Raw genomic sequence first — 16,450 nt, forward strand, 5'->3', positions numbered from 1 at the left:
CAGCACCTTCAAATCCCTCTTCAACGCTGACCTCTTCTGCCTCCCTCTTCCACTTTAAAGGACGCTTGAGATTACACTGGGCTCACCTGGCTTATTCAAAATACTATCATCTTAAAATCAGCTGATTTACATCCTTAACCCAAAACTGTAATTCCTTATTGCCATGAAACATAACATAGTCACAGGCTTCAAAGATTAGAATGTGGACATTTTGGGGGCGGGCCCTTATTCTGCCTCTACCATCTCCCCAGAATTTCTTGGAAAACAGAAGACAGCTGCCCACTAGGCCCACTATCGGCACAGGCATGCAGCCCTTGTGCTGGCCCAATAATACCCACCTGTGAATTGAGGTGTCCTATTGGCTATTGAATTCACCGAAAAGTTGGAAATGTACTACCGAGCAGGGCAGAGTGACAAGAGATGAGAAGGCCATTAGGAGGAAGTGTAAGCTTATTCAGACAAAGTTTTTAAAGGATAATAAAATACTTCTTTTGTGGTACTGATTTCAATTTTTATGATTTACCAAATATAGACTATATTTTCCTTTTCTTTTTATATTTTTTCTTGTGAAACAAGAAGTACATTTTATGGTGACTAGGGAGTTGGCTAGGTGGGTGTCTGTTATTTATGTATTTAAAGATAACAGAGTTCCCACTGTCCTAGCTGTTAAAGGATTCTGCATTGTCACTGCTGTGGCTCAGGTTTGATCCCTGGCCTGGCAACTTCCTCATGCCTTGGGCGTGGCCAAAAAAAAAAAAAAAAAGGATTAATTGATAATCTAATATATGGGAAGGCCCCAGGGGAAGAGTAGTGACTAGGACTCAAGACTGGCTTTCAAATGACTCAAGTTTAATGAGAGAATCAAAGAAGTAACCATTTAAAATACAGAGTGTAAGAACTTTAGCAGAGGGGAGCAAGTCGTAAAGGAACATAAACAACATTCACCCGAAAAACTAAATACCAGGGTGATTCCAGAAATCCCTCCAAAATGAGGTGAACAAACCCTTGAGGGTTTTCTATTTTTCAACAACATGCTATAAAGTCTCTCATAATTTTAGTACTATTGACACAACTTTAATCAGCAATGTTTTTTCTGAGATCAACTGGATGTTTGGATAGAAAAAATGGAATAAGAGAGACTTTGGGACCTGCTACGGCTCTGCTTCCATTTGTAGGATGTTAGACTATTCTATTAGGGATTTTTCCATTATTCTAGCCTATTATTTTATTATGAATTTTTGGCTTGTTATTTTATGTGGGTTTTTTAATATTTAATTTTTATACTTTTAGCATTAACACATTTTACAATTAGTATTTTCTACTACTTTATTTTTCTGTTAAGTTTTAGAGAGTTTAGAAAATTACTTCATTATTAAAATACTTTGCCATCAAAACTCTCTGAAAATGTAGAATATCAAGATATTACTTTGAGGTTTTCTAAGCCACTCTCCTTGGGAGTTATTTCTTTCTTCTGGAATGCAAACTTACTTCTGACAGTCACTTAATTCTAATTTGGAGGTTTGTTTATATTCTCTCTTCATTACTTCATTTTTTTCCCCTCTTCTTATACCTCTTCTTTTCCTCCTTCCTAATAATTTTAAGTAGAAATTAAATGCCTAATGTATAAATTCCCTAATCTTTTTATGGATTGAGGCAATGGAGCATCCAGGACCTCACTTCTTTCTATCCCTATGCCCTAGGTCATTTTTGATTCAGGAGTTCCTTCTATTTCTATCTTCAAGTCAAAGTCTAGGTGTCCTGAAAAGCCATTTGCAGATTTATTTTCTCTAGAGGATTTTTAAAATTCTTTCAACAAAATCATATTTTCTCACTTAAATATATATTTGACTTACCTTGCTTCTTACCTTGGTCATTAATTTACTTAACTCTCCCAATAGATGAAAAGATACTTAGAGAAGAGATTGCATCATTTAAAAAAAAAAAGTTTAATTTCTATAGCTCCATTGTAGACTATCTTGTACCTATGAGATACCTGCTAAGGTCTGTTACACAAAATAAAATTAGAAATCAAGTTCATCCAGAAAATTCAGTGTAAGGCCTCATAGAACCCTCACTCTATTCTTTCAGTCCTCACGATTCTACCATCTGGTTTGCTGGCATTCCTGGAATCTCTGAATTGGTGGAATAATGTTCAGCAGCAACTTGGGGCTAAAGCACCATAAACGATTCTATCCTCAATGACACCCAACTCAGTACTCAAATATCCAGGCTCCTTCCTCTCTCACAAAATACAGGTGGTCTGTCTAGAACCCCCAGTGGATAGTCACTGGGCTAGACTGTCAATTACTTGGAGAGTTCACCTATGGACAAAATTTGGGTAAAAAGACAAAATCTGTTAACCATATGACTGCATGGTTAACATTTTTATTTTAAAAAGCAGGATACTGTGTATAACACTTTTTTAGAAAATAATTAAGATTGTATAATTAGGAGTTCCCGTTGTGGTTCAGTGGTTAGCGAATCAGACTAGGAACCATGAGGTTGAGGGTTCGATCCCTGGCCTTGCTCAGTGGGTTAGGGATCTGGCATTGCTGCGAGCTGTGGTGTAGGTTGCAGATGTGGCTCGGATCCCGAGTTGCTGTGGCTCTGGCGTAGGCCGGAAGCTACAGCTCTGATTAGACCTGTAGCCTGCGAACCTCCATGTGCTGAGAGAGCAGGCCTGGAAATGGAAAAAAGACAAAAAACAAAACAAACAAACAAACAAAAAAGATAGTATAATTAAATGAATTCCATGTTTTTAAACACAATAAGGACATATAGACTCCTTTAAATATGTTTATTCAAATTTTATTTAAACAGAATACACTTAAAGTAAGAGATTGAAGGGGTAATTTCTACATTTCACAAAATAAAAGCTCCTTTGCAAGTTTTTATTAGTTTATTTAAATTTTACATTCTCAATATATATTACAAGAGCTTAATATTTTAATTTAGAGTATATATACTGTATTTGAATAGCTCTTTGGGGGTTATATGTGTCAAGAAAGGTACATTTTCCTTTTTATTACCAATTAAAAGTGAATTACCTGACACAAAAAAGGAATGTGGCCATTTAAAAGTTTTGTCTCATTCAAATAGAATGCAGTCTGAGATTCAAAAAAGATTCTTCCTTGAAAACTGCAATTGCTTCCCATCCCCTGAAATGAGGAAAAAAGAACAAAATGCAAAAGTATATATGCCATTCATTTATTCTCATTGGATATAAATTTTCCCCTACAGTAGAATACACTAAATATCTGAGTATTTTGCTTTATCCTGGCTATAATCACGTAATCTTTAAAAAAGAAAACTGCTTAAAAATTCTATTTTCTTCATTTTCTACAAAATATGTTCTTCTTCCACAATAAACTGACCAGCACTCTTAGCATCAGAGACACATGGTATATGCATGTAAGTGGTTATGACCTTTAAAATTCTTGGTTCTTCACACACATCTCCTCTTCTGTTAGAAGCACGGTTATCCAGGTTTCCTTTGGAATCTATCTCTATTTATCCACTCAGTGTATGACAATGTTTAGCAAAGTGCTATCTCTTTTCCCCTTTACCTCTGACCCTTACAATCTCAGTTTAATTTTTACCTAAGAGCTTCATCCACTTAAACCTTTATGCAACTATACTGAAAAGAGGTTGCTCCAGAACACAAACACTCCCCATACACACATAAGAAGAGTTTCCAGATTACAAAGTTAACATTTGGTATTTAATATTTCTATCTACCATAGAGCTTTCAGTTTGAAATTTTTCTTAAAATATATTTTTTTCACTTGTAGCTGTCATTAAAATGGGGTGAATACCTCCTCTGATATCAAAGGAAGTTTTTAAAACTACTTTCCAAGTCCCAAGGGTAGTGTACTTGAAGGGCAAACTAGTCAGTATCTTTAGAAAATGAGTGGGGGAAAGTAGATTTGATTCCTATTTGAACATTTATTATTGGTACCAGTGAATCCTACTAACTGAAAATCTAACTACGATTATCACTAATTATCGCTATATCGCTACACTGAAGTAAAGCTACATCCCATTATCTCAATTACTGAAGTCTTATAGGCAGGTTGTTTGATTTCTCTCATCTCACTGTCTATTCAACAGCTTTTCACTGCACAGATTGATTCACAAACTGTTGCTGCCTTCAAACTATATACCATAAAAGCTAGCCAAGAAATAATTGTATGTTGTAATGAACACAAAATAATTTGTGGCTTCAGAATATGTTTTTGACACAAAGCCTGCCTGCCCATCATAGAAAATTTTGTCAATTTATGTAAAAATATTTATTACCTGTAACCATAGATACACAAAATCAATGTGTGTGTTATGTAACATTATGTCAGTAATGCAGTTGTTACTACCTTGAGATTTCTTTTGGTCTAGATTACTGCTCTGCCAAATAACTTCTTTATTATACTGGGGCAAGTGATTGCTGTGCTACATTTGCAATTGTAATGATAATTTTCCCGAGAATGCTAAATTATGTCCTAATTTATTCAAAAGCTTTTATTTTCAAAGCAATTAAACTTATTGTTGATTGATATTTACCATCCGATGTTCCTGGAACACTAAAAAAATACGCTTTATACATAATCTTCCATTATAGCACACTGCTTGAGAGTAGCTATTTGATATAACCACAGTGAGCTGAGTTTACAAATCAAAGAACTAAAATTATAGCGACTTCACTGGAAATCCATAAATCCATGCACAGGATTATGTTCAACAGAATCACTAAATGCTATTTGTTATTCAAAGATAAATGAATCAATAGAAAAATAGAACTGATAAATCATGAGTAGTTTAATGCAGAGTGGAGAGATAAACTAATAAATCATGCATTTCAAGCACTCGTTTTCCTTATGGCATGTCTGAAAACATAAAACATGCAATGATGAGATGCAGGTCATTATGAATGAACAATATCAAGACTGCCCAGAATAGCATTTCATTTCACATCATAGGCTTAATGAAACATTTAAAAAATACTATTCAATGATTTCTTCAAACAATCAGAGAAACTAATTATGTCATGAAAAACTTAACAATCCAGGCCATTATTTCCAAATAAATATTTGAAATGTCACAGAGTGGGTAGTGGAGTAGGTGAGGGAGAGGGCACTAATTACATGCATGATTGGCTTCAGTGCGCTCCATATTATTACAGGTATCAATTTATACTAGAACGGAACTGATACAATCATTTACTTTCTCAAGTGTATTTAACTGATCTGTTAAAAATCACACACATATTTATTAATAACCAAAAAAGGAAGAAATCAGCTATTGAGCTTGGATTGTGTTGTATGGCTTATTGTCTGCGAAAGGTAGGAATTTTAATTAATAGTTAATGTGTAATTCATTCTCTTCCAGAGTTTTAGTCATCCCCCAAATTAATCATGAAAACCATAAATTTTCTCCACAATGCTTACTTAATTACGCATTAGCCCATTTCTCTCAAGCATCTTTTTTTTTTTTTTTTCTGAATCTTTGGTGGGAAACACAGTTTGTTAGGCACATAGTTTCAAACATCTATTTGGTTACTGTTGTGATTAAGAATTTTTTTCTAGATTCACATGCAGGAAGGAATAAGGCTTGCCATATTAACACACTTTGCTGCCAAGTAACATGTTTTCACTTATGTCTGGAATTAAAAACAGAACTAAACAAAATAAAAACCACTTCCTATTTTTTATCACAAGAAACTTTATACCTGATATTTTAAATTCCACTCAGAAGCATTAAGATGTTGAAGAAAAACTATTTAGATACAGCAAGTAGACAACTATTTAATAAAATCTTTCAATTACAAGTTTCTCCTCAAGTCAAAGGTCAGAGATCATTGATATATTGTTCGATTCTAAGTGGGAAAAGTGTAGCAATCCGTATTTATGATCATTGTAGCATTATTAATTAGTGCTTATTAATAATGGGAATCACATTTCCCATGGTATTTCCTTTTTTTTATGTTGTACAGATTTTTCTTACAGGTTAGTAAATGTAAGTTGGGGAAATAATGGGTAGGGAACATAAAAATCTATGGGAATGCATGCAACAAAAATATGCAGTATCACTTCATGTAAACTTCTGCTTTCTTCATGCAGAGATGCCTATTGAAGACTGAGACAATAAATTTTCTTATAGCTGGATTTTACATTAGCTTGGTAACAAAAACTGTTAAACCAATTCCATGATTTTGCATGAGCAGAAGACTTGAAATAGTTGAAAGATTTCCAGCATAAGTGTTCCATGGCCCAATTATGCTAATTAGATCTCTAAGAATGAAATGATACAGGATTATTCCTTGCTTCGGTTTCTTGTTCTTTTGACGAGAGAGCAGAACAACCCCGTTTTTGGAGGAGGGCCCATCAGCATTGGGGCTTGATTCTTGTGTATAATTTTTATCTAGGGAAAAAAAAAAAAGAGAAAGAGGGTAGAAATAGTTCCAGATACCAACTTTTGAGAATCTGTTAAGGTTAATAATATCCCACGAGTAACCGAAACACAAGTATAAATCATAGTTCTAGAGTTTCTATTATTTTAAAAATATTTTTAAGGAAGATAAGAGTACGCATTTAAACCATATTCCGATGCTCAGGGTGCTAACAAGAAATGAAATTTAATTGAAATTACATTTTAAGTATCGCGTTACCTCTAACCTCACTTGTAATAACACCCCCAAATTCCTTGTTCATGCCGCATGATTATCTAGTGTAATTTATTAACCATAAGTTATGTATTATTTATTTAAGACAGGAAATAGTGCACCATTATAGTATTCAGAATCCCAGTTATAGCCTAACATCAAGATGTACTTGCTATCAAGGCCAGCCTTATTTACCCTGCTAATCAGATTGTTTCTCTCTTTCAACACGAACTGCAAGGCTTAATTTCAAAACAATCATTAAGAATGAAAGTCAAAAGTTAACGTGCATAAAAGGTCAGAAATGATGAACTAGCTTTCTAATTTGTTAATTAATTGGTAATAGAAAGGAATCAAATATTGAAAAGCCTGCTTAAAACACTTTGAGAGACTGTTCTAAAACTACTCATTTTGATTTCTTTGAAATAAAACTACGAATCACCTTAAATGAGACAACCTTAAAGTAGATTATGTCTGCAATTTTCTCTAATTCAAGTCTAAATTAGAGAAGACATTTTATGAATATATGCTATGCTCAAAGCTAATTGAAAGCAATTATCAAAGTGGCATTTTGTCTGTGACTTTAAGATACATTGTAAGATAATAAATGATTCTCATTATGTAATAAAAAGGTCACATCTTGCCTTTGGGCTAGTGACGCTAAGAGTTTTTCAAAAGCAATCTGAGACATTTTCTTTAGAGAACTGCGACTAATACAAGAACCATCGCTTATTAAATATCGGTTGTCAACCTGCACGGCACCCGCATCAGAGATGAGTACTTCTTTCAAAAAGAAACACCACCTCATTAAAAGCTGCAAAAATATATCTCTTAAAGTGCATAGCTGACATTTTCAAGTTAAAATGAATATCCTTCACTTGTCATTCACTAATAGCAATGAAACAAAAAAAAAAAAAGTATGTCACGTGGACAGGATCATTAAAGTCAGCACTGGGGCTTTTGGGAAATGGCGATTTACCTTACAGTCTAGAAAGACAGAAGTATGTCAAAAACCTGGATAAATGAACAATTTTATTTAACTTTGGTGGAATCAGGTTATTCTGGGGAGATTCAATGTTCTTCTTCATACCGTAAAAATAAATTTTATCTGTAAAAGCCCAGGCTAAAACCAGCCCCAAACTCTCCGGATATCTGATTTTATTTTATTTTTGTTATCTTACGAACTGAGGAACTAACAGCCAGACAGTTAAGATGCCAGAGTGGAACCATCCACATGGAGTGAGAGAGATCTCTACCAGATTTTCTCTCTTAACAATTCACTTTTAGATTACACTCTACCTTATGCCATTGACATTTATACTCCTCTAAATAATACACCATCATTCATTCACTTATTCATTCCACAAAATGTACTGAGCCCCTACTGTACTTTAGACAATGTATAAGGAACCTTTAATAGACAAGCACAATCTCTGCCCTCAGTAAGTTAGTCCAGAAAGATAAATTTAATAAGCTTGTTCAATAGTGCTATAGATGCTGAAATAGGAAGCTAAGCAGAAAATGACTATTTTTTAGTGCTGAAAATAAAAATGAATCTATTTATATAAAAATGCCGTTTTTAAATGAGTACTTGAGGATTCAGTTAACACATACCACTTATATATTAACTTTAGGTTCAAACAAAACATCAGTAGCTAAGGTAAGAAAGTACAGATTTCTGATTTACAGTTGCTGGACTAAATCTTTTAGAGGGCATGGTACTATTATTGTCATTAAGACCTTGGAAGAAATACATCATTCTAGTCACTTACAAAAGACTAGCATCAATTCATGACAAAGCATAGGCAAAATTCCCCATTTCATTGTGGATGAGATTTTGTTTGCCCTTTGTATTTTTAGCTATTTGGATTTTTGTTTTATCATAGCTATCTTTTTATTAGCAATCCCTTTGAAAGAAATTACATGTTCTTATTCCTTTGAAAAGTAGCACAGTGTCTCGTTTAGTGCTCTTGACAGAGTGGGACCTTTCATTCGTGCTATTGACTAAAGTGAAGTCGTAGCTTACAGTTTTTATGTAGGATAAGGGCCCATCCTATTTTTTTCCTCTTGGTCAAAGTACACAACTCTTTCTTTAATGTAACGTTAATTATGGAAAAGATGAAATCTACATCCTTTTTGTCTGTTTTTTATAAAGCTGAGAAACAACTGTTTTCCTCTCAAGGGGGATAACATGGAGGAAACTCACAGTCATGAAATGTCTACTGTGTATCCGGGCTCTTTGCATATGTTACTTTGTCTGATAATTACAGGTGTTCACATATTTGAACAGAAGCAAAAACTACTCCTTTAAGGATGAGAATAATTCCAGTCCACGTGAACTCTTGATATGATAGTCACAGAAAGTCCACATGTTGGCTTCAGAAAGCTGTAGAAACTTAACAGGTTCAGATGGCTTGTGTGTGTGCGTGTGTTGGGGGGGGATGTTCGGTAAGGGGGGCCTCATTAGCATGGGATAATGACTCAGATGCCTGTTTTAAACTCCACACTCTGGAGTTCCCGTCATGGCTCAGTGGTTAACGAATCCGACTAGGAACCATGACGTTTTGGGTTTGATCCCTAGCCTTGCTCAGTGGGTTAAGGATCCAGCATTGCTGTGACCTATGGTGTAGGTTGCAGATGCGGCTCGGATCCCGCGTTGCTGTGGCTCTGGCATAGGCTGGTGGCTATGGCTCCGATTAGACCCCTAACCTGGGAACCTCCATATGCCGCGTAGGCAGCCCTAGAAAAGGCAAAAAGACAAAAAAAGACCCTAACCCCCCCAAAAAAAAAACCCTCCACACTCTTTGTGTTGTTATTATTATTGAGAACCTGTTATCTATTAGAACAACAATACTGCATAAGGAGCAAATTTTATCCCTTGAAAGATGTTTCAGCACTCTGAAAACATGAACCAAACATTAGGCTCTCTTTGAGTGTGTTCATTTCTTTCTTTCTTTCCTTTTTTTTTTTTTTTTTTTTTAACTTTTTAGGGCTGCACCCATGGCATACGAGGTTCCCAGGCTACGGGTCGAATCTGAGCTATAGCTGCTGGCCTACATCACAGCTGCAGCAACTCAGGATTGGAAACGTGTCTGTGACCTACACCACAGCTCATGGCAACGCCGAATCCTCAACCCACCGAGGAGGGCCAGGGATGGAACCCACATCTTCATGGATCCCAGTCATGCATGTTTGTTAATTGCTGATCCATGAAGGGGACTCCAAGTGTGTTCATCTCTTATAAGAGTCAGGTAGTTACTTCTTGGTTGTTTCTAAATATATCAAAGTATTTACTGAGCACAAGCTATGGGAAAGGCATTTCACAACCTGATTTTGACTGTTTAGTTTGGAAGAGAATCTGATATTGTAATTGAGAGAGAATTGTGGGCAACCATAGGCAATGGTGATGGGACTCCTAAAGTTGGAATAGCTGCACAAAGGTAGAAGGGCATTGCTGAGAATGCAAGATAAATACTGTCAGAATTAGGATGGTGTCCTTCTATAAAAACTTTTCATTTCTATTTAACCTCTACTCCCCTGAAAAGCAACAGCAGCAAAAGTTCCAGGGCTCTTTCTACTTTTATCTTCCTATTGCAGGTTAAGATTGGGAACATCTAAAAATATAAACAACAAAGTTGATTTCACTTTCAGTTTTATAATTATTCAATATGAAAGATGCATACATAGAGACCAGATCAAGGATCACAAGGCAGTTTTCTTGTTTCTATGACACTTCCAGGGTTGCATGGAATGACAGCTGTACCTCTTATTGTAATATTAACAAGAAAAAAAAGTAACAAGATTTGGCTTTTGTTGTGCACCAAGTATTATGCTAAGTGCTTTATACCCATTATTCAGAAGCTACCTATTTCATCCATCTGTTTGAGTTGCTCTTGAAAAAAGTCAACTCCCATAAAAGTTAATACTACTGAAGTGCACAGAATTGAAGAATGATTTCATAAATGGAATAGAAGAGGGGTTTATATCTGATAGCACACAGTGAATAGTGTTTAGTCCCACCAGTTTTTGTGTTCTCTCCAAAGGCTTTCCTTCATCCAACTTAAATCAAGGAAAAGAAGAGAGTCTTCTTGGACTCATTCTCCAGGTAGTATTTGACCCAACTCATTGATATTTTCTTTCTTAGTCCTTGTCCATCAGTATTGAATATTTCCACTACTCTTTTTTTATGAAGAGTAGTGCTTCTCTTACTCAATGCTACCTGAACACCATACTTAACACCCAGCCTGTGGGTGCCACATCCACCCACACAAGGGCTTGTCAAAGCATTTTGATAAGATTAGAACAAAGGTAGGTCTATTTTTCTCTTCATGGAACTCTCCTACCTTATATCAAAAGAATACTTTTTTCCCCATGATTTTAATCATGTATTATCTACTTTTATCTTTCCAACAACTTTGGGAGGTAGGTGACAACATCCATATTTTACAATAGGGACAAAAACTTGACAGGTTATGTAACCAGTATTACACCTCTCCAGTTGGTAAGTGCAAGAGTTGGATCTGAAAGCTGACTCTCAAATCTCCTAAGTGCTCCTTGTTAATTTCCACCTATGCACCTCTGTGCCAGTTAGTGTTCTAGAGAATCTTCCCTCTTTTCTGCCAGTCAAACTTTGATTCCTGTCCTGCCCAGCTCAAATCACACATTATTTTGGAGATTTTAAATGCTCTCTGAGAGGACAAACAGGTCACTTACAGAAAAGTAAAAATCAGCATGGCATCAGGCTTCTCGAAAGCATTAGTGCTAGATGAAATGGAGAAACACCTTCAAATCCCAGAGGAAAAGCTAATTTTAGAATTCTATACTTAGTCAATGTATTGATTTAATACAAGGGTGAAATGAAGACATTTCAGTAATAACAGGATCTAGAAAATTTTCCTGTTATATGCCCTTTAAAACATATTTAAGGGTGTTCTCCAGTGAAACAAATGGGTGAGCTAAGAAAGAGATTCAAAAAGCAGGGGTCACAGTGACAACACCAAACACCCCAGGGAGGATGTGGAGCAACAGGAACTCCCATACATAGTTGCTTGGAATGCAAAATGGAAATAACTTTGGAGGTTTCTTACAAAAATAAACACATTCATCATATGATCCAGCACGTAGATTCTTTGTATTTATTCAAAAAACCTGAAAACTTAACGTCTGCAGACAACCTATACACAGATGTTTACAGCATTTTTTTTTTCTTTTTTGTTTTTTAGGGCTGAACCTGTGGCATATGTGGCATATAGAAGTTCCTAAGGTAGGGGATGAATTGGCACTACAACCGCTGGTCTACATCACAGGTCACAGCAATGCTGGATACTTAACCCACTGAACAAGGTCAGGGATCGAACCCACGTCCTCTTGGATACTGGTCAGGTTCATTAACCACTGAGCCACAATAGGAACTCCCTACAGCAGCTTTTTTCACAATTGCCAAAACTTGGAAGCAACCAAGAGGTCCTTCAATAGGTGAATGGTAAACAAACTGCAGTTCATATGGACAAAGGAATATTATTCAGTGCTAAAAAGAAAAGAGCTGTCAAGGCATGAAAAGACATGGAGGAAACCTAAATGCATATTACTAAGTGAAAGAAGTCAATCTGAGAAGGCTACATTCTATATGATTCCAATTATATGACATTCTAGAAAAGGTGAAACTATGGAGACAGTAAAAAGAAGAAATGGGTAGAGTGATGAACAGATAAAGCACAGAGAATTTCTAGGGCAGTGAAAATATTCTTTATGTTATAGTGATGGAAACCAGCCCAGAGAATACACCCTAATGTAAACTATGGAATTTGGGTGATTAAGATGTGTTAACATAGGTTCATCAATTGGATCAGAGATACCATGCTGGTGGAGGATGTGGCTGGTGGGGGCTATGTATGTGTGAGGGCTGGAGATATATGGGAAATCTCTGCATCTTCCCCTCAGTTTTACTGTGAACCTAAAAATGCTCTAAAAATTAAGATTATTAACAACAACAACAACAAACAGCAGATCCAACTGCCACTCAAGAGGACAGATTTGCAAGGAATCTAGAAAGAAACCTGCAGGGAAGGGTTCTGGCCATAAGAAGAGGAGTGGGGATAACAGATGGGTTGATATGGTGGAGCTTTAAGAAAAGGAGAATTACTATCATGAGACTTTGTCAAGAAAGAAAAAAAGATATTCTAAAATCTTTAAAGGAAAGAAAATGTAATTGTGTGTGAGTACTTGGTTCTAGAGTTGACAACATTTTCATTATCTCATCATTATATATCTTATATTGATTTAAATAAAATTATTATATATTGGTCCAGAAGTAGAACAGCATAATGGTTAAGATTCAGACTGCGTGGATCTACCACTTCCTATGTGGCAACTTTGGGCAAATGACTATAATTCATTTCCCTCATCAGTACTACAGAGACTTTAGTATAGTGTCTATTTCATTGGTTTCTAATAAGGATTAAAAGGATCAATGCACACAAGATGCTAAGAAGGTTACTTGGCACATAAAAACCACTCAGAACATATTAACTATTAGTAAGAGAGTTAAATGGAATAAAAATCACTTTTCTATAGCATAAAGTAAGTTGAATATACCTAAAACTAATAGGTCAAAAAATTATAGCAAAGCATATTGTTTAAAGACATGCAGTAAAAGATCAGAAGAGAGAGCCAAAGAATCGAAGAGGGACCTAGTGATCCAGAAATAATGGGACAGAAAATCATGGACTTGGAGAAGAGACTTGTGGCTGCCTGATGGGAGGGGGAGGGAGTGGGAGGGATCGGGAGCTTGGGCTTATCAGACACAACTTAGAATAGATTTACAAGGAGATCCTGCTGAATAGCATTGAGAACTATGTCTAGATACTCATGTTGCAACAGAAGAAAGGGTGGGGGAAAAACTGTAATTGCAATGTATACATGTAAGGATAACCTGACCCCCTTGCTGTACAGTGGGGAAAAAAAAAAAAAAAAAAAAGAAAGAAATAATGGGACAGAGGCTAGCTACTTTTCCTGGAACTCTGTACATTCTATTTTTTCCAATGTGCATATATTATGCTTTTGTACAAGTGTTAAAAAAATCAGTAAGAATAAAAATTCCCCTACAGGTAACTCTCTTGCACTCTAGTGTTTTGGTTCTGGTTCAAAATCCAGGACAACTGACATCATTGTTAGAAATGCAGACTCCCCAGTCCCACCCCAGATTTGAATCAGATTCTGCCTTAACAAGACAGCCAGGTGATTCATATGCATATTTAAATTCAAGAAGCCCTGGTCTATATGTCATTTCACTTCTCTTTCTAAGGGGTAGGGTCATTAAGAATTTGCTGAGTGACTGAGAGACTGAATGCTCAGCACCTTCATATATGCCCCCCCAAAACATATAGCTGAAACCTAATATTAATGTGGATCCAAATAACCTGATCTACTTAACTTTAATTAGCTTTATTGATAATCTACTAGGGACCAGCTTGCTTCAGCCTTAGTAGTGGGGATTCCAAGTTGAACAGACATGTTTTAAAACACAGTTGAGGTGCAGGACAGTGTAATGATAACAACATATACAGCAGTAGGATGTGATATGCATTTTGTTAAGAAGATATTCTCAGAGTGCAATGGAAGCACAAAACAATGCCATTTAGATCATGGAGAAAGGTCAGGACTAATTATAACTGAGCCTTAGCAACATCTCTCTGGAAGCATAGCTCGGGGGGCTGCATGGCAAAACAGAAACAAGGAGATTAGATGGGCGGTGAATATAATGTAGAAAAGAGGTAAAGTGGATTTTAGTTGTGGCAGTGGAAAAGCGAACAAACAGCAGATTTGAGAGACAGCAAGGAGGTACAATCTGCAGGGTATAACCAGAGGTGTGGACGACTGGAAAAGGGAAAGAATCTAGTATGGCGCCCATGCTTTTAGATGTTTCCTATGTGTGCAGTAATGCTTTTTTATAGAAAGGGGTGTGCTTTTGGCAGGAGTAAGAACCAGAAGTTAGTGAACTCTGTTGAGTGTGACACTCAGAGGAGAGACTCAGTGTCTCTGGAATTTGTAGGTCTGGTATTTAGAAGGGAGAACAGGTCTTGGGACAGATTTGGGTGTTACAATCCTATAAATAACATCATCTATTGATGATGAGATTAGTGAAGGACAAATGTGTGTAGCAAATGCAAATATCAAATATTAAACTGTGTAACTGGGGAACATGGACATGTAACAGTGAAGCAGGAGATTATATATTCTGAAAGAATATGAGTAGAAATAGCCAGGGAGGCAGGAGAAAAGCGAGAAAGAAGTACCATCATACAAACATTTCTAGAAAATCTTCAGTGTGGCCGACTCCTATTAATGTAGGAGAAGTCTTCCAATTACATGTACCTAGGCATGCCTCCATTTGTCACGATGGTTTGCATATAAGTGATGTAAGCTACTAAGTTGTTTATATTAATTCTAAATCCAGAAGTCATATTTGAGAGTGATATATTGTAGAACATTTATGTAATGTGGCGGTTGACAAGCATTTTCAATAAAGGGCTAGATGACAAATATTTTAGGTTTTGTGGTCTGTGAGGTCTTTGTAACAACTTTACTATGCTATTGCAGCAGAAAAAGTATCCATAGACTACATATAAATAAATCGGTGTGACTGTGTCCCAGTAAAATTAAATGTGAATTTCATCTAATTTCAACATTATGAAATACCATTCTTCTTTTGATTTTTTCAACCATTTAAAATATAAAAATAATTCTTAACTCTTTGGCTGTGCAAAAACAGGTAGCTGTGCAGATATGGCCTACAGACCATAACTTGCTGACTCCTGATGCAATTACAGTCAAATACTGAAAATTACATCTCGAATTATGAGGCAGAAGGTGGCAGAAAGGAATTTTAATTTAAAATTATGACTTGATGGGTCAATAGCTAAATGATGGATATATGTGGAAATAGTCTCACATGGCATGTCTTTTGCTATACTGAGTGCCACCATTCAGAATTCATTCTGTGAAAATCTGAATTAGAAAATGTACTAGCTTTCCCAATTCTGGTAACATATCAACCGATCAAATTTAGCTTAAAGGTTTAGCTCTTTATTGCTTTGCACTAGGGTGGACTTAATAATATTGTTTCTTAGACAGTACCTCAGCAGGGAGCATCTTCTTTTTAAAATATTCTCCCTGTATCTAACCAACATATTCTTTCTCTGATTCATCTCTTTAAGAGTTTATTATCACTGGATTTATTCAGCTGCCTTAAAAATGAATGGGGTTTTCAGAGCAAAAAAAAAAAAAAAAAAAAAAATTCCATAAAATATCTGTGGGGAGAGCTTAATTTAGCAATTATCCGGAACATTAGAAGTTACCTAACTTGATTCTGGAATAAGATTGTCTCCTTCCAATAATGGAAACCATTTTGAATTCATGCATGTAGTTGAGCCATATGACAGCGGGAATAAAGAGCATGTTAAATTTTTCAGGTCCATAACTGCCAAAAAGCAAAGCAATGAAACATAACAATTTTCTAAAATCCCTGTACCAGCCTCTTTATGATTCCAGCCATTATTTTCTGGAATGATAGTAATTTCCAAGTTTAATGTTAAAGTCTTTGATCTAACATCAAATTCAGAGAAATCATTGTGACGATTTACAATAAAATCTTTTTAAAAAATGGGTTTGAAAGGTTTACTCGCTGATTAAACCCAAAAGAATTTTAAATAGGTGGGGTAATGAGAAAAGAGAAACTTTTTCCTGAAAGTGATGGGCTATTTGGCTACATCGCAGGGGAAATATTCATACCTGGATTTG

The 16,450-nt window shown here is 35.8% G+C and overlaps 1 protein-coding gene across 19 annotated transcripts in view; it reads right to left on the reverse strand.

Annotated features, from left to right (window-relative positions):
- The window catches only part of DGKB (diacylglycerol kinase beta), a 786,786-nt gene continuing 775,126 nt past the window's right edge, over positions 4,791–16,450 (reverse strand). For 12 of the 19 annotated variants that reach the window (XM_021102439.1, XM_021102448.1, XM_021102441.1 and 9 more), the window contains one exon: positions 5,442–6,414. In XM_021102439.1, coding sequence (XP_020958098.1) covers positions 6,307–6,414 — 108 coding nt within the window. In that variant the 3' untranslated portion in view covers positions 5,442–6,306. Of the gene's footprint in view, positions 6,415–16,450 lie in introns of all 19 variants that reach the window. The other 7 variants (XM_021102444.1, XM_021102447.1, XM_021102453.1 and 4 more) reach the window with 1 other exon arrangement.

Source organism: Sus scrofa, chromosome 9 (genome assembly GCF_000003025.6).
Source record: "Sus scrofa isolate TJ Tabasco breed Duroc chromosome 9, Sscrofa11.1, whole genome shotgun sequence".
NCBI classification, from domain to species: domain Eukaryota; kingdom Metazoa; phylum Chordata; class Mammalia; order Artiodactyla; family Suidae; genus Sus; species Sus scrofa.